The 23,989-nt window shown below is 44.6% G+C and overlaps 1 protein-coding gene across 4 annotated transcripts in view; it reads left to right on the forward strand.

The window, feature by feature from the left end:
- Window positions 1-20,081, forward strand: part of FAT1 (FAT atypical cadherin 1) — a 118,509-nt gene extending 98,428 nt beyond the window's left edge. The window contains exons 17-29 of one of the 4 annotated variants that reach the window (XM_014532239.1): window positions 616-759; window positions 1,874-2,071; window positions 2,420-3,221; window positions 3,674-3,805; window positions 5,202-5,359; window positions 5,986-6,448; window positions 8,333-8,486; window positions 8,653-8,763; window positions 10,202-10,839; window positions 12,528-12,665; window positions 15,171-15,230; window positions 17,582-17,617; window positions 18,616-20,081. In XM_014532239.1, coding sequence (XP_014387725.1) covers window positions 616-759; window positions 1,874-2,071; window positions 2,420-3,221; window positions 3,674-3,805; window positions 5,202-5,359; window positions 5,986-6,448; window positions 8,333-8,486; window positions 8,653-8,763; window positions 10,202-10,839; window positions 12,528-12,665; window positions 15,171-15,230; window positions 17,582-17,617; window positions 18,616-19,247 — 3,666 coding nt within the window. In that variant the 3' untranslated portion in view covers window positions 19,248-20,081. Of the gene's footprint in view, window positions 1-615; window positions 760-1,873; window positions 2,072-2,419; window positions 3,222-3,673; window positions 3,806-5,201; window positions 5,360-5,985; window positions 6,449-8,332; window positions 8,487-8,652; window positions 8,764-10,201; window positions 10,840-12,527; window positions 12,666-13,170; window positions 13,222-15,170; window positions 15,231-17,581; window positions 17,618-18,615 lie in introns of those variants that run through there. The other 3 variants (XM_005884844.2, XM_014532240.1, XM_005884845.2) reach the window with 3 other exon arrangements.
- The last annotated feature ends 3,908 nt before the right edge of the window (window positions 20,082-23,989 follow it).

The raw sequence follows: 23,989 nt of genomic DNA on the forward strand, positions 1-23,989 counted from the left end.
CCCACCACTCGCCCGGGAAAGGGGAGCTGAGCAGGGAGCGGCCCTGGAAAGGAAGCTGTCTTACTGGACTCGGTTTTTTATAGGACGTCATGACGGGAAGATCTCTGGAGTTGTAGGCAGCTGAGTACAGTCCAAGGGTAAAACTGATGGGAGGGGAGATGTGGAATGTCCTGAGGTGTTGAAATCGGCAAGCACTCGGGTGGGACACGCTTCTGGCTGAGAGGAGCGCTGGGAAAGGTTGCCTTCCTTCTCGTGACAGCCATGGAGATCTGTTAGCATTTTTTTCTCATCATTTGAATTACTTTTCTGTATTAATTTTTGTTAATAGGTCCGTAAGTTTTTCAAGTTTGAACACTTTAAGAGAATGAGTACGTATTCAGGGGGCATCAGAAAATCCAGTCACCATTGGTGTCTTTTCCTGTTGAGCCATTTGGCAGCTACGTTATTGGCAGTGAACTTGCTGTAGGTTGGGGAATTGCCCACTTGCAGGACATAGCAAATGGTGACGGGCATTCAGATCTGCCCTTCCCGGTTGTCGGGAGTACATTTCTGATCGAATCCCGTCCTTTGGCCTTGTGAAAATGGACACGCCGTCTCTGTCTTGTCCCCGAAAAGATTTCAGGGTACACGCTCACAGTCCAGGCGTCCGATAACGGCAGTCCCCCCAGGGTCAACACCACCACCGTGAACATCGACGTGTCCGACGTCAACGACAACGCGCCGGTCTTCGCCCAGGGGAACTACAGCGTGATTATCCAGGTACCTCGGGCGCTGAGGGCTCATTGCACGCGGCCCTTTGGAGATGAGCTCTTTCACTGGCCTCAGTTACTCCTCTGAAATGTCTTTCTTTTCCAAAGACTGCGCCTCAGAAACAGGAGATGGGTCAAAGGAAAGGGTCTTCTTCTCGACTAACAGATGAGCGTTTTCATGACGCAGCCAAGCTTTTATCTCCTTTTTGTGCTTTGGTGTTCAAGATACTCTCACTAGCCTGATTCTTTTTTTTTTTAATTTAAATTCTTTATTATTGAAAGTATTACATATGTCTGCTTTCCCCCGCCATTGACATAAAAAAAGCACATGCCCTCACCCCCTACTGTCTGTGTCCATGGATTATGCTTATATGCATGCATACAAGTCCTTTGGTTGATCTCTTACACTCCCCCGCCTTCCCTCTAGGCTTGGATGATCTGTTCAATGCTTCTATGTCTCTGGCTCTATTTTTGTTCATCAGTTTGTTGTTCGTTATATTAGCCTGATTCTTAATCTTAAATTCTGCTGACCCTCATTTCCTCCCTCCCCTTCTTGACCTTCCTCACCCCACCCCCACTCCTCCTCCAAACACCCCTCTTTCCCTTCCCCTCCTCTTCCACTTCACTTTATCCCTCCCCCACTCCACAAAGCCCCCCGTCCACTCCCATCCGCCCTCGTTATCCCCCCCTTCCCTTCCTCCTTATCACAGCCCCCCCCCCTTCTCTCTCTTCCTGTCAAATGGAGCAGCAGTAAGATTTTGCTTTCCATATATTTCATAGTATAGGAAACTTGCCCATGTCTCTTGCTCTAAGAATTTGGTTTTGTTGCCCTAGCCGGTTTGGCTCAGTGGATAGAGCATCCAGCCTGCGGACCAAAAGGTCCCGGGTTCGATTCCAGTCAAGGGCACGTACCTCAGTTGCCTGGGCCCTGGTCGGGACTCAAGCAGGAGGCAACCAACCGATGTGATTCTCTCACATCCATCTTTCTCTCTGTCTTTCCCTCTTCCACTCCCCCTAAAAATCAGTGGAAAAATATCCTCGGACGAGGATTAACAAACAAACAGAAGAAGATTTTGGTTTTGTTGAAAGCTGTGGGGTTTATTTTGATTTTGTTTTCTGTGCAGGAAAATAAGCCTGTGGGCTTCAGTGTGCTGCAGCTGGTGGTGACCGACAAGGATTCTTCTCACAACGGCCCCCCCTTCTTCTTCACCATCGAGAGCGGAAACGATGACGGCGCGTTCGAGGTGACCCAGCAAGGCGTCCTCCTGACCGCAGCCGCCATCGAGAGGAAAGTGAGAGATCGCTACTCACTGCGCGTGAAGGTACTGACGTCTTTCTTCAGGATTCTCTTGTGGGTTCCTGGAGAAGAGCTGCTTTTGTCGTTACCTTCTTGTATGTAAACAGCTCACATTTCATGAGAAGACAACAAAATGTATAGAGTTGTGGCCTTTGTGTTCCGCCCTGCCTTCATTTTTATTCCATGCATTTCTGGGGTCCATTGCTTCATTTGGTTACTTTATCATAGACATTGATAAGCGTCTAATGGGGAGAAAAAAAGAACCTAATAATTGGTCATTTTTAAGAACTTAAGCAATGTAAGTACATTTTTATTACGAAGTTGTGAACAGTGATCTGGACAGTGGTGATTTCTTGTTTTCCTCTTCTCCCAGGTGGCCGATAACGGAAAGCCTCAGTTGTCGTCTCTGACCTACGTGGACATCATGGTCATCGAGGAGAGCATCTACCCGCCTGCGATCTTGCCCCTGGAGATTTTCATCACCGCAGTCGGCGAGGAATACGCGGGCGGTGTCATCGGGAAGATTCACGCCACAGACCAGGACGTGTACGACACCTTGACCTACAGCCTCGATCCCCAGATGGACAGCCTGTTCTCCGTTTCCAGCGCAGGGGGCAAGCTGATCGCGCACAAGAAGCTGGACCTGGGGCAGTACCTGCTCAACGTCAGTGTGACCGACGGAAGGTTCACGACGGTGGCCGACATCACAGTGCACGTCCGCCCCGTGACGCAGGAGATGCTGAACCGCACCATCGCCATCCGCTTCGCCAACCTCACGCCGGAGGAGTTCGTGGGGGACTACTGGCGCAACGTCCAGCGGGCGCTGAGGAACGTCCTGGGCGTGAGGAGGGGCGACATACAGATCGTGAGCCTGCAGCCCTTGGAGCCCCAGCCCCACCTGGACGTCTTACTTTTCATAGAGAAGCCGGGTGGGGCCCAGGTGTCGTCCAGGCAGCTCCTGCACAAGATCAACGCCTCCGTGGCTGACATCGAGGACCTCATTGGCGTCAGGATCCTGGACGTGTTCCAGAGGCGCTGTGCGGGGCTGGACTGCCCACGGAGGTTCTGTGACGAGAAGGTATCTGTGGACGAAAATGTGATGTCCACACACAGCACGGCCAGGCTGAGCTTCGTGACGCCCCGCCACCGCAGGACGGCTGTGTGTCTCTGCAAAGGTAACACCCGTGCGTGTGTGCAAATAGGGGGTACGTGCTCTGGCCAACGTGGCTTCGTAGTTAGCGCGTCGGCCCATGCACAGAAGGGTCTTGGATTCAATTCCTGGTCAAGGGCATGTACCTGGGTTAGGGTTTAATCCTGGCCCCATTCAGGGTGCATGTAGGAGGCAAGCAATTGATGTGTCTCTCTCACATCAGTGTTTCTCTCTTCTCTCGCTCTCTCTCTCTCTCTCTCTCTCTCTCTTCCTCCCGATCCCCCCATGCTTCCTTCCCTCCCTTTCACTCTAAAAATAAAAAAATGGAAAAAATGTCCTCCGGGGAGGTTAACAAAAAGAAGAAACTAGGGGGTACACGTGATTTCACATACACTCTTTGAAGGCTGCACATTAAAGATCATTTTCTTGAAATTCCTATTAATTAGCTCTCCCTCCTCCCCTCTTTTTTTTTTAAAGAGGGAAGATGCCCGCTCATCCATCATGGGTGTGAAGACAGTCCGTGCCCCGAGGGATCGGAATGTATCGCTGACCCCAGGGAGGAGACATACACCTGTGTCTGTCCAGGCGGCAAGTTTGGGCAGTGCCCAGGTGAGAGTCCAGTGATTAGGCGTGCTTTTATTTGAAAAAGTCACTTTCCGTGTTTCTAATCATTTTCTTCTTTAATGGGGTGAAAAGTATTGTAAATTATGTTTACCATAACATGCCAGAGAGAGATGCTACCTTCTGGTTACATGGCAACTCACCTGAGTGAATAGTGTGGCGTGTTTCCTTCTTTATCATCGGCGCTCGTGTGAACATACAGTCCCACGTGGACAGATTCATTGTCCTTTCTCTCTCACATCCTCTCTTTTTAAAAAAGAAATTAAAAAAGTACCTTACACAGTCCTCTACCGCTTGCTGTTTCCTGCTTAGCAGTAAGTCACGGGCATCTTGGCAAGTTGCTGTGTGTAAACCTGATGCTTTTTAATAGCTGTAAAGTGTCTCCTGTCGTTCGTTCAAACAGTTTCCTTATGTGCAGAGATTTAGGTTGTTAAAATGTTTTCTTCTGCTAAAAAAGGAATCCTCAGTGTGCATCCTTACACATTGGTGCTTCCGTTTCTAAAACTAGGACTATGTCAAAGACTAAACTACATTCAACATTGTTAAATGTACCATTATGTTAGTTTCGTAAAAAGTTGTACCACTTTCTAGTTCTCCCAGTCCTGTGTGAAGGTCCCATTCCCCATTCTCTTGCCAATATTAAAAGTTTTCAATTGAAAAATAAATACCCCCTTCTAATGGGCGTGAAATGATTACCTAATTATTTCACTTCGAGTTTCCCTGGCTACTTGTGAGAGTTGTATTTTCATTTGTTCGTTGCATGTGAGCATTTTTCCTTCTGTGACTGGCCTGTTCGCACTCTTTGCCTGGTTGTCTGGGTTATTTTGTCCGTCTCTTGTATTCACGTAGGGAGCTGTTTGTGTGTTGCAGTGTTAACATTATCTGCATTCTGCTGTCTGTATAATATTGATCTTTTTATTTGTTTAACAGTATCTTTTTTACTTTGAAATTTAATTTCTGTTGTGTCAGTTGTACATAATTTTACACAACAATTACCATCTCTGGCGATGGGTAGTATTTTCATCATTTTGGAGAATCGGGATTGTTTTATATCTTCTTTCAAAGGTTTCCCAAACCACCTCGAGGATATGCAAATATTTTCCTAACGTGCCTTGTAGTAATTTTACAAAGAACATTTTTATAGTTACTTTTTTAAGTATCTCAGAATTCATTTCTTTTTGATACCATAGTCTCATCTCTTCCAAAACGAGACCCAGTTACGCTATGCCGTTCATTAAGCAACTAGACGTTTCCCATTGAATTCAACTTGATAATGTTCTCATCTTAAATAAAAAACCGGGTCAGTCTCTGGGCGGATGAAATCACACGTTTAAAATATGCTGCAGTTTGGTTCTGATTCATTTTTCCTCGCTGTGGTTCACAGGCAGTTCATCTGTAACATTTACCGGAAACAGCTTTGTGAAATACCGGCTGAAGGAAATTGAAAGCAAGTTGGAGATGAAGCTGACCATGAGGCTCCGGACGTATTCTTCGCACGCGGTCGTGATGTATGCTCGCGGCACCGACTACAGCATCTTGGAGGTTCGTGTCTGTTCCACAGACTATGGGAGGCTTTAAAAATATCCCACTTGATGTTCAGATTGTCCATTTTTGAAGGAAAAAAAAAAGTAAAATGATTGAATTCCTCCTATAAATAGTTCATTGATACCTCGTAGGCTTTCGACTGTGGGCTGAAAAGCTCTTTTTGCTGTGCAGTAGCTTGGAGACTTACTTCTGTGGCTTACAAACATTTTTAGGTACATGTGACCGTTAACATTTAAACTCTAAGTGCTATTACATCTTACTGTGAAGAGAGAGCCTACACAAGCTTGAAGTGATCATGATCTTGCCCACCCTTATTATTTTATTAAGTGTGATTAGCTTTTGACTTTTGATATAATTCAGTGCTATTTTGGGTGGTTGTTCAGTTGCTAGTTGAGTATTAGTCCCTTCCATGATGCTTTTTGGATGTGCAGTTCACAACTGAACTCTGTATCCCCAAAGGTCTGCTGTTAGGTGTACAAGGAACACATGAGCGTGGGGTCGGTAATACTTTAACCCAAGGCCTCCAATTACCCACATACCCCTCCTTCAGATGTTGGATCAATCAGAGACTATAATCGGAGATTCTGTGAAAGTGATGTGAACCGTCCCTGTTTCTGCCGTAGATCCATAACGGAAGACTGCAGTACAAGTTTGACTGCGGGAGCGGCCCTGGCATCGTGTCTGTGCAGAGCATCCAGGTCAACGACGGGCTGTGGCACGCGGTGTCCCTGGAGGTGAACGGCAACTACGCTCGCCTGGTCCTGGACCAGGTCCACACCGCGTCGGGCACGGCCCCGGGGACTCTGAAAACCCTGAACCTGGACAACCACGTGTTCTTCGGTGGCCACATCCGTCAGCAAGGCACGAGGCACGGAAGGAGCCCCCAGGTCGGGAATGGTTTCCGGGGCTGCATGGACTCCATTTATTTGAATGGGCAGGAGCTCCCTTTAAACCACAAGCCCAGAAGCTACGCCCACATTGAAGACTGGGTGGACGTGTCTCCTGGGTGCGTACTGACGGCTACGGAAGATTGTTCCAGCAACCCCTGCCAGAACGGAGGCGTTTGCAACCCCTCACCTGCGGGAGGTAGGCTTCGTGACTTCGTCAGCTTTTAAATGTTACATGTGGTTTCGTTTTTCCTCTATTTGTTTTTAAAATATATTTTTTATTTCAGAGAGGAAGGGAGAGAGAGATAGAAACATTGACGATGAGAGAGAATCATTGATCGGCTGCCTCCAGCACGCCCCCTACTGGGGATTGAGCCCACAACCCGGGCATGTGCCCTTGATTAGAATCGAACCCGGGACCCTTCAGTCCACAGGCTGACACTCTATCCACTGAGTCAAACCAGCGAGGGCTGTTTTTCCTCTTTATTCCAATCCTATGGTCAGGTCTTGCATCAGGGTAGGAATCGAGGCATATGTGTTATAAACAGGAGAGCAGAGCAGCCAGGAGCAGTGTCTGCCTGCTGAGCTCCTGCAGTCACGTCTCATTCCGCACCTGGGACCACAGCTAATTCGGAACTCTCCTTCCAAACCCAGACATTGACCCAGCGGGATTTAGAATGGGTACCGCTCAGTTCTCCTTGCGTGCCCCCTTCATGCAATGGCCCTGCACAGGGGACTGCTGCTCCTGCCAGCTGTAGGTGGGAGGACTGCTTTTCCAGAGGCCTGAAGTTCCCCATCCCTGTCTTGAAGCCCTGGCCTAGTGGAGGGTCTGGCTTCTGCATCCTAGACCCATTTGTCCGCTTACTGGTAACAGAGCACGGTTATGAAAAGGACAGTCGCCCTGCTCAATAAATAGAGCTTTGTATAATGAATAGAGCAGAGATCAAAATAACCCTTTCATTAAGTGGGATTTCAAAAGACGGCTTCCTGTTGTTTTCTTTGGAACGAGTCTGCAGTCTAGATGCAAAGAGTAGGCCAGGTTATCCCCACAGTAACACTCGGACAGCGTTCCCATGGTGCTCCCGTCACGTGTCTCAGGAGGCTGTCCTCACTGTCGTCAGGGGTGGGACCGAGAGGCATTTTCTTGAAATCACCGCAGCAGCAGGAGGAGGGAACTGGGAGACCGCACAGTGGCTCCTACAGCTCTGAGCACGAAGGGCCACATCTCTGTGGCCGAAGAAAATCCCACGGCCCTGGCCGGCTCCTGAGGCGGCGTGGGAAGTGCAGTCCTGCGTCTTCCCCCAAGGCCGGGCGTCGGAAGTAGCCCCCACAATTCCCAGCCGTCGCAGTCTTCACAAAGTGAGGGGTCTGGCATTTATCTTTGCTCCTTTATACAAATTTGAAGACCACCTTTCTTAAAATGGTAGTTCGTGGTTTTCAAAGTACTTTTTCACTTACTACTATCTCATCTAATCCATAAAAGCTTGTGAGCTGCAAATAAATTGCGATGTTAAGTACTAAGTATTGTCAACCCAGTGGCCACCCAGATACAGGACTACCTTTTCCCTGTTCTGGGTGCTTGGCCGAGTCATCTTACATCTTGATGAACTAAAGCTAATGACGAGTTCTCTCTTTCGTTCTTTGTGTTTTGGTTCTACCAAAACAAGCAGTGGCTTGTGGATCTACACAGCGTTTTACCTAGAGGGAATGGGAATGGTCGCAGCTTTTACAGGTCTTAGAGAACTAAATCTTCACCTAAACATAAAAATAAAAAATAAAAAGCCCTAACCGGTTTGGCTCAATGGATAGAGCGTTGGCCTGCGGACTGAAGGGTCCCAGGTTCGATTCCGGTCAAGGGCATGTACCTTGGTTGTGGGCATATCCCCAGTAGGGGATGTGCAGGAGGCAGCTGATCGATGTTTCTCTGTCATCGATGTTTCTAACTCTCTATCCCTCTCCTTTCCCCTCTGTAAAAAATCAATAAAATATATTTAAAAAATAAAAATAAAAAGACCAGTGTCCTAAGACTTGTCTTTTGAGTTTTTGAGTGACGGGACGTTTTTGTTCCCTCGTGCTGATGTAGGTTATTACTGCAAATGCAATGCCTTATACGTCGGGACCTACTGTGAGGTGAGCGTCAACCCCTGCTCCTCCAACCCCTGCCTTTATGGCGGTACCTGCCTTGTGGACAATGGAGACTTCGTCTGCCAGTGCAGAGGGTTATACACTGGACAGAGGTAGGTGTATCCTTCTTTCTTAGTTGTTATAATTAATTCTGGTATCTAAAAACGTTTTAAAGGTGATTGTGTCCGTAAGACGTGCCTCTGTTAACGTTGTCTGCCTGCCTTGCGGTATTCGTTGGCGGCAGGAGGATTCGGTTCACGCCTGCTCCTTGTTCCTCAGGTGCCAGCTCAGTCCGTACTGCAAGGACGAGCCCTGCAAGAACGGTGGGACCTGCTTCGACAGCTTGGACGGTGCCGTCTGTCAGTGCGACTCAGGTTTCAGGGGAGAAAGGTAACTGCCTTCTTTCATGACTTTATGTCCAGCTCTCTGTAATGTCACGTGGAGTAGCAGATGCCAGTAAACCCTAGTAATTTGGACACTGTTGCTTCAGAATTTGATCGTTCTCATATTAGCTCCTGGTGTAAATTATCTGGTTGCTCTTAATAAAAAAAAAAACAAAAAACGAGCAAATGAATATAGTATAATTCTTGAAAAAAACCTACTTCTATACTTTCAAGGTATATATAAACAAATTATGTGTGGCTTTTTTGCAGGAAGTAAATGTGTGTGGAATGAGTGAGATTATTGTGTTTTTTAAGCAGACACCTGTGGTCTGCTGTCTTTGAGGATGACGGTAATGACATTTTCTCATAATATGCTATAACTGCCACTTGGATAGCATCCGGAAACCTTTTCCAGCATCTAGAAACCTTTTCCGTCTCTCTCATTATCTTTCCTAATCCTTACCATAATCCTAAGAGGTGATCATTGTTTTCCAGGGAAGAAAAATGAGGCACTGAGATGCCTGTTGTAGACCTGGAAGGAGGTAGATTTTGTTCCAGATGCCATTTCTCCTTAGACTTCTTGTCAGTTCAGTTTTAGAAAATGACTCAACGGATGTTCTTCGTTAGTGCCCGTTTAGATGAGCCTTGACCATCAGGCCTTAAGTGTGACCTGCGTAGAGGTATTCCCCCGTGGGTTTGCTTTAGTCGAGGTTGTAGTCTTGAATTTTGCTGCTGGTCACATCGCCTTAGTTCATATGTTAACTTTCCCAATTCTAACCCATTAATACTTAGTGTCATGGACAAATATGTCTCAGTAGTCAAAATCCTAATGCCAGGTCAGTGTGGGGGTAGTAAGTAGAAGCATTTTATTAAAGGAGGAAGGGTTTGAGAAGCATCAGGGAAATATGCACAGGTGCAAATGTGAACCATTCTGTAAGGGTGAGGAGCTGTGGGGTGTTCAACAGGGAGAAACACTTACAAATGGAAAACGGAGTTTTCTAGCTTTTCACGTGTGTCATGGAACTTTCATAATCCCCTATGGGAGGATTTTCTTAGAAATGTAATCTAAGCCTATTAGAACGGTTTACAGCCTACCATGTATCAAAATGCACATTATAAATGTCTGGATCAGAATAGAAACAGCCAACCAATGCGTTTGATTTAGTCACCTGTTGAGTCCTAGCAACATGGCAGTTAAATATTGGCTTGACCTCGTGGTTTTCTCCCAAATGCACCAAGTATGACACAAATGATTAATTACTCCCCAGAAGGTTTCTGGTCGTAGTTATCCTTGTGGGATAATGTGTTTTTGGTTGTTATGTGTTTGATTTTATTTATGTTATTAAGAAGGGATCAGATTAGTCTTTGGTCTCTAAGAGTTCTAGGCCTGCCGCGGTCTGACTCACACGGCGAAGGTCGCTCCTCATCCTTGGCTCTCTCGGCAGGTGTCAGAGCGACGTTGACGAGTGTGCGGGGAGCCCGTGCCGGAACGGGGCGCTCTGCGAGAACACACACGGCTCCTACCACTGCAACTGCAGCCGCGAGTTCCGCGGGAGGCACTGCGAGGACGCAGCTCCCAACCAGTACGTGTCCACCCCCTGGAACATCGGGCTGGCCGAAGGCATAGGCATCCTCGTCTTCGTCATCGGCATTTTCTTCCTGGTGCTGGTGTTTGTCCTCTGCCGCAAGATGGTCCGTGGCAAGAAGAAGAAGAAGCACCAGCCGGAACCCGAAGACAAACACTTGGGACCGACCACGGCGTTCATGCCAAGGCCGTATTTCGATGCAAAACTAAATAAAAACATTTACTCAGACACACCCCCCCAGGTGCCCGTCCGCCCCATCTCCTACACGCCAAGCATTCCCAGCGACTCCAGGAACAATCTGGACCGAAATTCCTTCGAAGGCTCTGCCATCCCGGAGCACCCCGAATTCAGCACCTTTAACCCCGAGTCTGTGCACGGACACCGGAAGGCAGTGGCCGTCTGCAGTGTCGCCCCAAACCTGCCGCCCCCGCCCCCGTCCAACTCTCCTTCGGACAGCGACTCCATCCAGAAGCCCAGCTGGGACTTCGACTATGACGGTAGGAACCGCGCTCCCCTCTCAGGGAGATGTCGCCGAGATGAACAGTGAGATCGCCGGAGCCGCGGTGCTTCCAGCCCAAATGTGGAGTCCTTGTCAGTGCAGACAGGCTCCTAGACCTTGGAAAGATGTGACCATCTTTTCCGGGTGCCTTGGGGCCTGGCTGAGCATTGTGGCTGTGACCGTATTTTAATTCAGGAATGGAATCTGGTCATGTTCCAGTTAGTCTGGAAAGATGTCACTTCTGTAATTGATATGGGTCCTCAACTATAATTTTTTGGGGGCTTATATGATTAAAAAAATTGGGAGGGTATTTGTATGGTAGGATTTTTTTAAACAGGACCAGAAAAAGTGACAATACAGGGTAGGCAAAAGTAGGTATACAGTTTGTAAGGAAAAAGAGTTGCAGGTTATGATTACTACAATAGCTTTATTAACTCAAAAGAATGTCATTCACAACTGTAAACCTGCTTTTGCTCATCTTTGTATTTATATTCATGGCCTAACATGTATGATGCTTTCATAATAGCTCTATGGCCCTGGCCTATGTGGCTCAGTTGGTTGGAGTGTCACCCTGTACACCAAGCATGTCAAACTCAAAGGCTAACACGGGCCAAATAAACAAGGTTTCAGTTTATGTGGGCCGCAAAAAAACAAAAGCTTCAATTTTCATAGAAACGTAGGTTTATTTTGATAGAGACATGCTGAATACAAAGGGCTGAAATAAATGAGTAATCGTTAACATAAAATAATAGAACACTTTAATAACAATTAATATTTTTCTTGAACATTAACTTACCAGACACTGAATAACTGCACAAATTAATAAGCATAACGCAAATTAACCTATTTTTTTTGTTCTCCAAAAGTGAAATATTTACCATTGCACACACCAAACAAGTCAGTCCAAGACTAATGACATGGCAATCAGCTGCTAAAATATTGGCTGCTAGTATTAGTGGAGAGAAATGGTGTGCTTGCACGTAAGGTGCATAAGGGAAATGAATGCAACATGATTATAGTAATCAGTCATTAGCGAACGTTATAGTTCGTTATTAATAATTATGTTAAAGGATATTATAAAAATTTAAGTTATGAAATTTTTATTAAAATGTTTCTTACATGCCATTATATTGGCTGGGCCGCAAAAATATTCGTTGTGGGCCGCAAGTTTGACATGCTTGCTGTACAACAAGATTCCCAGCCAGGACACATCCCCAAATTGTCGATTCAGTCCCTGGTTAGGGCATGTATGGGAGGCATCTGATTGATGTTTCTCACATTGATATTTCTCTCTCTCTCTCTCTCTCTCTCTCTCTCTCTCTTTCTCTCCTCACCCCTTCTTCTCTCTCTCAAATCAATAAAAACGTATCTCTAGGTGAGGATTAAAAAAATGTAAAAAGTTGTATGTACCATTTTAAAACAAAATTTTAGTTCCCCATATTGTCTAATGATATCCATGGGCAGGTTCATTTCTATTCTGTGCATCTGCAAGGAGTGCTATAGGTTTTTTTGTGGGGTTTTCTGTGTTTTTTTGTTTGTTTTTCAAATGTTTATTTCAAGTGTTCTTTGACTGAATAAGCCTCAGACGGTCTTGGTCATGCTTGTTCTCTGTGTCAGGCTACAGCCGAGACCAAAACACAGGCCGAGCCCTCATGGAGCTTCCTGTTTGTTGTTTCTTCCTTGTAGCTAAAGTGGTGGATCTTGACCCCTGCCTCTCCAAGAAACCTCTGGAGGAAAAGCCGTCCCTCCCGTACAGTGCCCGGGAGAGCCTGTCTGAAGTGCAGTCCCTCAGCTCCTTCCAGTCGGAGTCCTGTGATGACAACGGTGAGTGAGCAGAACTGTGAGCCGCTGGGCTCGCTTGCTTATTCCTCGCGCTGATCACGTGGTGTGATGTCTGTCGCGGATGCACCCAGTGCCCTTGTTAGGTCTCAGAATGTCTCCACGTTTCACCGTGGGCCACTGTTCACGCCCAGTACATACATGCATGAGCATCTGCTGGGGAAGATATTTAAAATGTTGGTAGCGGATTGGTGTTTGAACTGTGGCAACTTCCCAGTAATAGGGCAGAAAGTAGAATTAATGGAAAGATAATGTTTACCTTGGTGGCCAACCTTGTATTGACTTTTTTCCACACCAGAAAATGTTAGAAGTTCTGTGGATTTTTTCAAAATCCTAAGAGCAATTTTCTTGAGCATCACTCCCTCCCTCCTTCACCCCTCCCCTCTCCCACACCCCTAAGAGGAGACTGGGCGGTCTGCAGTGTGACCTTCAGTAGCACCTTCGGTATTACAAGGTTTTATTTGTTTCTTCCCCACCCCCTGCGGCCCAGCTCCCATGTGGATCAGAGCGTACTGACAGAGCACAGTGTAAGAGATTGCTAGTAAGTTTGCTTACCTTTCTAATGAAGACAGTTTGACAGCGGGTTCTGTGACGCCAGTCACGTGTATCTGGTTTCCGTGGGGTAAATTGCATGGATAACCAGCTTCGCCGTAATAACACACATACCAGTAGAGAAAATTGTCAGTATTCACTAAACACAATAAAGTGAGTTTTAGTGGAAATTTTCAAATCCCAGAATTAGTAAAGTTTACTGTAATTTTTTTGGGGGGCATAACAATGTAATGTGTTTAAACATTTCAAATATTTTATTGGTGGAAAGAAGTAACCCACTAATAATTATTTGTTACTAAATCTGGAGTAATTGATTGCAAACTAAACTTTTCCAAACTAAAGATGACCTTAAGTATGTTCCATTCTTTTCTGACTTCAAGCGTGCTATATATGATATGAAAGTGTACCTGTGTTTATTATTGTGATGCAGTATATGAGCATAGCTTTGCTGATTATGCCAACCACAACAAATTAGAATTATTTTTTCATTACACTTAATTCTAAAATGTTACAGTTGTCAGTTTATGTAATAATTTATATTTTGATCCCTAAATGCTTTTTATAAATACATTTCAGAATTTTCTCTTTTTTTCTAATTATTTTTCTTAAAACATTCTTTTTAAAAAACTTCTAAATACTTTAAATAAATTATGGTCAAATTAGTTATAAAAGTTAATTGCCAGATAATGCAATGTGAGGGGGGAAAAAGAAATATGTCCAGGAGTTTATATTTTAATCTTCATCATCATTTAGATCATTATCAATTGTGAAGTTAAGTCTGTATTAAGAGTCTGTACTTAAATTATAGTTTTAGTTTTCTAAGGCTATTGTAACAGATTACCGTAAACATAGTGGCTGAAAACAAGATAAATGTTTCTTATAGTTCTGAGGTTTGGAAGTCTAACATTAGTCTCCGTAGGCTAAACCAGCAGTCGCCAACCCGTGGTCCATGAGGTCCGAAAGGTTGGCGACCGCTGGGCTAAACGGTGTCAGCAGAGCTGTTTTCATTTCTAGTTTCTAGAGGCTGCCTGCCTGGCTTTCTCCCTGCATCTCTCGTCTCGATGGCCATTCTTCTGTGGTCACTGCCCCCTCCAAGCACAGCTGGGAAAGGCTCTCCCCTTTAAGGACCCTTGTGATTACATTGGGCTCACCCAGATAATTCAGGGAAATCTCCCCACCTCCAGCTCTTTAACATGATCGAATCAGCAAAGTCTCTCTCGCCGGGGAGGGCAACAGTTAGGGTTCCCAGGGTCCGGATGTGGGCATCTCTGAGAGCATCCTTCTCCCTTTGCATGCTCACTCCCTTATCTTTGCGTAAACACTTTAAAACAATTGGACACACAGATGACAAGGAATTTACACAGGAAACAGCCAGGCAGGCCGTCTGCATTTTTCTGCTGGGAGTACACAGACCAGAGACAAAGCACCCCCCCTCCCCTTTTTGGTATTTGTATTGCATATTTTACCTTATTATGTAGCTCTTTAAATTTCTTTTTCCTGGAACAATGTGTGAGTTCATTACATGGACTCAGAAAATTGTCTAAATTGTCTTAGCAAGTATTTTACTCTTTGAATGTGAAGTCTTTTGCCCGGGAGATGTTAAAATAAGGACTGTTTTATCAGGATTAGATCCATAATGGTAATTGTGAAAAAATTGACAGCTACGTTTTTTTCCTAAATTACAATATGACATGGTTATTACTCTATTTCTCTGATTAATAATAACAAATACATAGCTCGATTAGAAAAATCTCTGAGATACAGAACTAGCAGGAAGAGTGTAGGAGTCATGCATCACATTAACATTGTGTTAAAGTGTTCGCTTCACATTTTTAAATTTCAAGGTAGAAATTACGTAAAGAAACCCTGTTTAATGCCCTGTATTCTCACGAGCTGCAGATTTCCCTAACTTTTCCTCCCTCTGTCCCTTTTTACAAGCTTCCATGGTGACTGTAATACACCTTGTCAGCACCGCGGCTGGCTCGGTGACGAACGAAGGTACAGTCATCATGCGTGTGCCTGTGTTACCGTGACTGTCGCTAGTGTAGTGTGCTTTGGCCTCTCACAGGGTTAGAAATAGCCATTTGTGGTTCTGAGGGGGCTGCGGACTTTTATTTTTTGCAGGTGTACATATTCACAATCCAGATCCATGGCAGAAATATGTTTATGTTGTGCGTTTCCATTTCCTTTTGTCATTCCTAGTGAACTTCCACAACATCAGAAGTAACTCAGGGGATCCTGACAATGTTGCCTTTATATGGCAAGAAGTTTAGAAGTAATTCTATCTAAATAGGTTTTTAATATAAAAAAGTTATATTCATATGAATAAGAATAACACACCGCGTTTACAGTTTCCTATAGCTGGCTCTTCACTTTCCCATATGAGCCAGGGAAATGGTTGAACATGGCAGAAGGTCGATTTTCATATATCTGTCCAAAATTTTCATAAGAAAGGGCACTGACCACCTCCCTGAAAATTATTGTAAGTTAAATTAGCCCTTTCTTAGTGTACTGAAGATTGAGTAATCATGCAAATTGCACTCTAGTTTTTAGTTTTTAGATGATAAATTGGATCGCCTGGAGGGCTTGTTAAAAGCCAGCTGAATGGCTGGTCCCAGCACCAGAGTTTCTGATTGAATGGGTCTAGGTTGGCCCTGAGAATTTGCGTTTCTAACAAGTTCCCCGTTAATTCTGATGTTACTGGTCTGGGGGTCATACTTTGAGAACCAGGGGCATAGACCACCCAGAGCACACAAAGCTTAGAGACCTGAACTGCTGGGACACGTATGATGTCAGGATTGAGGGAGAGGAAGGATGGTGGTGTGCTGCATTTGATGGGGCGGGCGGGGGCGGGTGTGAGGCGAGAGGTCTCAGTGTTGCCCGTCCCAGTTACTGATGAGGCAGACGCTTATTTTCCTGAGAAGGACCGTGCTTTCGTTTGGTGAACCAGCAAGTAATCTGTATTTTGCCCTAGTGAATTTTAGTTTTAACATGATAGGATTCTAATATTTTTAATATTGATAGCATTTAAAGAAACAGAATGGAAACAGTTATTTCACTGCAACCTCCTTTGTTAAATAATTTGAGGGGGGGCATATTGATTTTAAAATTGAAAACTAGCTTACATTTTAAGAATTATCGAGTGCCCATTTATTAACAAGGGTTGTCAATCCTCTTTTTAAAAAGCAATGATTGCATTTTTACTAGACTTTTGAAAATATTCTATAGATGCATGTTAATTAAATGGTGGCTTATTCATTTTTTAGAGCCACCAGTTTTCTTCAGTTCTTGATTTAAATGCCTGGAAGAGAACCATCAATCAAATCTTATTTGTTCCGAATTACTTTATTACATGGGTTTTTAAGAACATTGTGGAAGGCATAGAAAGCATTTAGAAAATCACTAAGGTAACCACACCTCTCCCATGATTACAACTTTCACAATAACAAGACTCAAGATGATAGCTGCCAGTTAGAGCTTGACCTGCCTTATCTTACTTAATCCCCGTAATAACTCCAAGGGATTTCCACCCTCGTTTCAAAGACGAGAGCCTGAAGCTTAGCCGGGTCAGCACCAGCGCTGGGTCTGGGATTTACAGCTGCCTTCTCTCACGCCTGCTGGGGTTCTGGGTATAAATGAGTGTGCAAAGAGTGAGCGTAATTACAACGTGGGTGCCGTGAGCAGTAAGTGTAGCTAATGGTCCCTCCAGGGAAAGGTGAACAACGTAGATATCAAATCATACTCAAAGGGGAGGTGGGGTGGAGAGATTTACTTTTAATTACTTATAAGTATCTAAGTTCCTTCTTGAATATCTCTGACCTTAATAAACATTTGAAGGCTATACTGTTTTTATTAAGTATGTCTTAAGTAGCTTTAGATGTATTGGGGTTATCACCTAAGTAACCTGATGCTACCTGGTATTAGACAAAGTGATTTCATAATGTTTCTCAGTAACATGAAGCTGTAATTTCAGTTTTTAAATCAATTGACATTTTATTACAGCCTATATAGCTTAATTATTCCTAACAAAATCCTGTGCTTTCAGTTTTAGATTGCTGAAACAAGGAAAAGAAAGTAAAATAGTGTTTGAGCTTTCCGGCAGAGTCGCTAGGTCATCATCATCGGTCATCTTTTTTTGCTCCATTCTCATGTCCCGTTATATTTGTGCTACATAAGTGTCTCAGCCATTTGGAATTTTCATAGCTAATGGCTTACAGGCAGGGTACATGGCTGACTGGGCCGTTATGAACAGTTTGCATTGTATCATGTACTTGTCTTGATTGCCTTTTCAGCCGTCTTTCTGTTTTAATTATAAATGTTTTCTTTTCTCTCTACTCTGCCACCAAAAGAGTCTTTGGCTGCTCCTGACCTGGGCAAATCAAGAGGTGACTTATGCATGCCAGTTGTTGATTGATACGCACTAAAAATCGGCAAAGATTGGGCCCCAGCGCTGACTTGCTTCCCTCGTTCGCTCGGTGGATGCGCAGTAACCAAGTCCCTCCTTATTTGCGCCCTGCATTCTAAACGCCATCCGCTCGCCTTTCCCTCTCTGCCATAGGATTTCACAATCCTAAGGGAGAAAAAAGACTATCCGCACATTGGGAGGGTTTTAAAAAAAAATTATTATACTTTTATATTCTCTAAAGTGATCTGTAGACTTTTAACAAATAACAAATTGATGTGGTCTATCAAAAATGTGTTATGTTTCAGCATTTGCATTTTGCTTGATTTGGAAGCATGCTTTGATACACACCTGTATTCATATACTTCATTGTGTTTTTTAGGGCTAATGAAAAATAGTGTAACTTTTTATATTGAACTTACTACATTATCATTATTATATAGGAAATTTTTAAGATGTTAGCATGTTAAAGATGACTTTTACTATTTTAAAGAGTTGCATTAAAGAGTATTTTTCAATGACAAGTAGTTAGTGCAGATCAGGTGAGATTTGTTACTTGACATGGAGACCTCTTTGAAAGGACAAAACTTCCTCCCTGTGTCCTGAGCTGAGCCAACCCCCTCTTCACATGGAGCGGAGGGTTGGGCATCGCAGACGGGCAGCTGAAGGACGGGGGTCCTTGGGGGAAGGTGCATGCCTTAGATGCTAGCACACGGCTTCTGTGCAAACTCTGTTTCCTGAAGCGGAAGGCACTTGCCTAAAATGAAGCCCACATTTTAGGAAGTGAGCCTGGTTCTGAGAGGCTCTCAGAACTGGGCTGGGGTTGGGGGATGTCTTCAGAGCGAAGCCGGGGGTCCCCAGAGGATGTGCCTGCGCGTGTGCAAGGCATGGCGCCTCTGCTGTTGGACGCTCTGAGCACTTCCCCGCGGCCCGGTCTCGGGGGAAAGCACGCTGACACCTGCCCTTTTGTCTCCTCCCCAGGCTACCACTGGGACACATCGGACTGGATGCCCCCCGTCCCGCTGCCGGACATCCAGGAATTCCCCAATTACGAGGTGATCGACGAGCAGACGCCCCTGTACGCGGCAGATCCCAATTCCATCGACACAGACTATTACCCCGGAGGCTACGACATCGAGAGCGATTTCCCGCCCCCGCCCGAGGACTTCCCCGCGCCCGACGAGCTGCCCCCGCTGCCCCCCGAGTTCAGTGACCAGTTCGAGTCCATACATCCTCCTCGGGACATGCCCGCCACGGGCAGCGCGGGCGCTTCCTCCCGAAACCGGCAGCGGTTCCACTTGAACCAGTACCTGCCCCATTTCTACCCCGTCGATCTGTCGGAACCTCAGAAAGCAGGCGCCGGCGAGAGCCTCCCGTGCCGGGAGCCCTACGCCCCGTACCCGCCCGGGTACCCCCGGAACTGTGACGCCCCCACCGCCGAGCACGTGCCCCTGGCCGTGTACGCCTCCACGGCCTCCTGCTCCGACGTGTCCGCGTGCTGCGAAGTGGAGTCCGAGGTCCTGATGAGTGACTATGAGAGCGGCGACGACGGCCACTTCGAAGAGGTGACGATCCCTCCGCTCGATGCGCAGCAGCAGCACACGCAGGTCTGACACCCCGACTCCCCCCGAAGTGCCTGGACTTGAGGGAACCCCGAGGTTCTATGAATGGCCCGCAGTGTTCTCTGCAGCGGCGTGCGCGCTGGCTGCGGGGAGCTGCGGTGGGCGCGGCTGCACCGCACCCGCCTCCCCGTGTTCGCCATTTCCAGTGTCCTCACCTACTGTAAGCGAGCAGGTGTCGTCGGCTGTGCCGCGTCCCAGCGGTTGCTTTGTATTTGCGTTTTGTCTGTGTTAACGATAATGAAACAGAAACCTGTCCTGCCATCTTGTTAGCATGATTCATGTATTTATATAGATTTGATTATTTTAAATTTCCTGTCTTCCCTACCCCCCCTTTTTTTTGTAAATGTTATGTACAGATTTAATTTTTCATAGTTTTAACTCGATTTTTTTTTTCAAGACATTTTGTGGGGTTGGTTTGTGTTGTTTTTACCGGATTTGGGTGGTGTTGGTGTCATTGCCTAGCACCCTGATCGTTTCCTATAACCAGGGTTTCACGCTACGTCCTTTTTCACGGAAGTTTGACATTTCATTCATACATTTCAGTGTAGTCATGCATTTCTAGGTGTACATAGGATGAGGAAAAGGTCTGATCCATGCCATGTCTTAAATGGGTTGCTGTATTTTAGAATTATCAAACATTTTTCATTATTGGAAAGTGTAAGGGGACCTTCTGCATACCTGTTTAGAACCAAAACCATCATGACACAGTTTTTATAGTGTCTGTATATTTGTGATGCAACGGTCTTGTAAAGGTTTTTACTGAAAACTACCATTAGCCAGTCTTTCTTACTGACAATAAATTATTAATAAAATATTTTAGCTTTACTACCTGTTTTTCTTTCACATTTATACACCTGGTCAGGATTTAGTTAATGAGTTGAGAAGGATGGATGGATGGGTGGATGAATGGAAGAATGGATGTAGAAATAGCTTTGTGTGACTTAAAAGTCTCTTTCCAGTTGCCAAAAACAGGCGATATTTACAGATGTAACCACTAGGTGGCAGTATATGGCTACGTGATACTGCTCAGAATTCTGGGTATAAAGGTAAACAGCACTCTTATAAATATTTTCTAACTAAAACCTTAAGAAAGTTTTCCTTTACATATTTTTATCTTATTACTATTTATTGGCCATAATTTAAATGCTTTTATGGTTTTCACCTATGACTTACATAAAAAGCAAAGTCTATATGAAGCATTTTATCTTTCTGTGGTCAAAGAACTCATTCTACTTTTCTGTCATTTATTGTGAAATCCAGAAGCTATTTTCCATGAGTATTTATACCGACAGATCCATCCATCCATCTGGCAAATATTTTTTCGGTGTCTATTACGTGCCAACCACTGTGACATGAATTAGAAAGAAACAAGTACTCTGAGAACTTTGGAAAGATATTTTTTCCCTTTTTATAAATGTTTGCTTTATTTGATCAAATTACATATATTTTATCAAATTGCATACATAAACTATATATATGTAGTTTAAACATCAAAGAGAGATAGATATGTCTAACAAACCCAGCAAATTTATGCACTCTAATCACAGCTCTTTAAGCTGTTTTCTCATTTTTTCTTTTCACATTTTTAAGTGTATATATTGTTTATTTCTTGAGTCACTAATTTTAGGAATTGTCTGTTGACTTAGCATGATGTTAGAAAAAACTAGGAAAACCTACATTACTCTTGTTATTAGTTATAGCATAATTTTTGGATTCATTCTTATATAGTGTTTTCAATGTTTTGATGATGTAAATATTCCTGCTGAGCTAAGTAGTATATGATGTTTATTTCCATTTTCTTAGCAATTTTTTCTTGAACAGTTGCCTTAGTCTTTCTCCTACTTATGTTGTAAAAATGTGGGACCATTTCATTCATTTATTCAAATACTATTTTTAGGTCACCTACCATGTACTATTTATTCTACATGAGCAGACAGAAAATTCCCTACCTTGGATTTTGCATGGCTGGGGTGGGTAGCAGAAGGAGATGGCCTATAAGTAAAATATGTAGCAGTGTATGGAGTGATGACTACTAAAGAGAAAAATTGGTACTTGGGAAGGAATGTGTGTGACGGGCGTGAGGGCGGGGTTGGGAGATTAAAATTTTGAGAAGGCAAAAGGCCTCAATGGCAAGCTGGCATTTGGATAAAATCCTTAAGTTGATAAGGGAGAATGCCATGTGACTCTGGGAAATGAGCATCCCTAGCAGAGAAATGGTATAAAGGCCCCGAGGTTGGAAAGTAGGAGAAAAGATGGGAGACAAGTGTGGCCTTGCGTGGATTTGTAAAATGCCTCTAAATACCTGGTTAAGCTATTAGAAACCCTCTGCTGATATCTATAGATCTCTTTGAAGAGACTCCGTTTTTCCAGGGGAGGGACCTTCCTTTTCTGGTTTGTGAAATGTTGCCTTATTTTCAAGTTGGATGGGTCAGAACACTCAGTCCCCCAGCTCTCAGTTCCGTGAACTTTTGTGCTCCCTCCTCTTCCCTAGGCCCTAGTTCTATCTACTCAGGTCCGAGCTGAGAATCTGGGGTCGAACTTGTGTCCTGAAGCAGGCAGATGCCTGGCGCTCACCCCAATGGCCCCCCTTTCCAGTGTCTCCCCTGCAGGCTCCCAGGTCTGCCTCCTCCTCTGCAGATGCTACAGTGTGGAGCCCCGAGCGATCTGCTGTTAGAGTGAACAGCAATCTCCTCCTTGCATTGAAATGAAGCTGTGGAACCTTTCCCCCCTTTCCCTGTTCTGGATTTTCAAGAGGAGAAATTGGGCAGAAATACGATACCCCTTTTAATGCAAGTTCTAGAGCAGTGGTTCTCAACCTTCCTAACACCGAGACCCTTTAATACAGTTCCTCATGTTGTGGTGACCCCCAACCATAAAATTATTTTCGTTGCTACTTCATAACTGTAATTTTGCTACTGTTATGAATCGTAATGTAAATATCTGATATGCAGGATGTATTTTCATTGTTACAACTTGAACATAATTAAAGCATAGTGATTAATCACAAAAACAATCTGTAATTATATATGTGTTTTCCGATGGTCTTAGGCGACCCCTGTGAAAGGGTCATTCGACCCCCAAAGGGGTCGCGACCCACAGGTTGAGAACCGCTGTTCTAGAGGCAGCTGTAGAAAATCAGTGCTTTGGGTGGCCAACGTGACCTGCCATAGAGGTGTTGCCTACCGTTACTTACCGGTAATTGAAACAGATCAGTGGCCGGGTGATCAGCAGGGATTGGGAGAGGCTTTGCATACGTGAGTTCTTTTCCTTGTAACGGCAGAGAGTGTAGGGACCATCGTCCCGGGAAGGAGGAAGGTGGGCCCTGAACGTGCACCAAGCACTGGCACCCAGAGCCTGCTATTTCAGCAGAGCTTTCAAGGGCTGGAGTTGAGTAACCTGAAGACGGTAACAACATGGTCCAGAGAATACAGAGCTGCTTACGAAACTCAGTGGCAAATTAAGACAAGAACATACTGAACGCTCCTCTCATGTAACCTATTTGTGTGCGTGAAACAAGGGGCTCTGGCTGTACTCATTCATCTAACCACCGTTCATCGAACTTTTACCACGTGTCAGGCACGGCCACTCCAGACTCTCCCTGACCTCTCTCTTGGCTTCCTCTAAGAATCCTGGGACCCTTCTCTTCTTAAGTAGAATAGTTCAAACACTTTTCTTTAAATGGTTTAAAACATCTAGACATAAGCATTATAAGAGATTTGAAAGGTGCTTATTGAACTTAGTGATTAATAACCAGGGTTAATAATCAGGGGAAAACACCCGCTTCCGTCCACGCTGCCTGTTGGCATTCCTCTTCCAGGGGTGACGCGGTTTACTTCTGCTCACATCTCAGACAACAGTGGATGCAGTTGGTCTCTTCATTTTGTCATTTACCTGCATAAGAAGAAAGTCATTTGACATGTTTATATATTTTAACTTTTAAAAATCATAAAAGACATCTGTACTGTATTCCCAGACCTATAACTTACAGGCATATAGAGTAGAAACTAACTGATCACTTCAGGCATATTTTCTTAGGATTTCTGGAATATAATCAAGCTTTTTAAAAATTGCCACTTGATAAAATCACATCCTTTTTGTATTAATAAATTTTTTGGAAAAGTGCAGGAACATAATCCTCTCACCCAGAAACAAATGCGTTGTCATTTTGTGTGTATAATCTGATTTTTGTTTCTGAGGGAACTACCTCACTTGGGTTTACAAACTTGGTGTCTTGCACACAATTTGTACCCTGCTTTTCCCCACTTCACAGTATCAGTGATCCATTTTAGGATCATACAGAAAATGCCTTTTTAAAGAGCTGCATAATAGTTCACAGTATGGATTTATCACTTATTTATCTGTGTTGCTACTTTTAAGATGATTGCAGTTTCTCACAGCAATCCCAACATTAACACTTTCACATATTCATTTTTGCTCCTCTTTAGGACAAATTTCTACATGTCTGGCTTATTTGTTTTCAAGTATTGCATATAATCAAAACGCTAGAACCATGACAATATCAAAGGTGGAACCTTGGTGTGCTCACCGGTCCTTCACATTGATCGGCGTATTGCTCTGCTGTGATATTCCTGTGACAACGTCTCCCCCTGCCTTTCCCACGTCACGGCATGTGTAGAAGGTGATAATATTTTCATGGCCACGTGCTCTAACCCAGAGGTTCCAGCTGTGTATTGTGATGCCCCAGGCTCCTCCCAACTGCGCGGAGGGTTGTG

The sequence above is a fragment of the Myotis brandtii genome, unplaced genomic scaffold (assembly GCF_000412655.1).
Source record: "Myotis brandtii unplaced genomic scaffold, ASM41265v1 scaffold866, whole genome shotgun sequence".
Taxonomy (NCBI): Eukaryota; Metazoa; Chordata; class Mammalia; order Chiroptera; family Vespertilionidae; genus Myotis; species Myotis brandtii.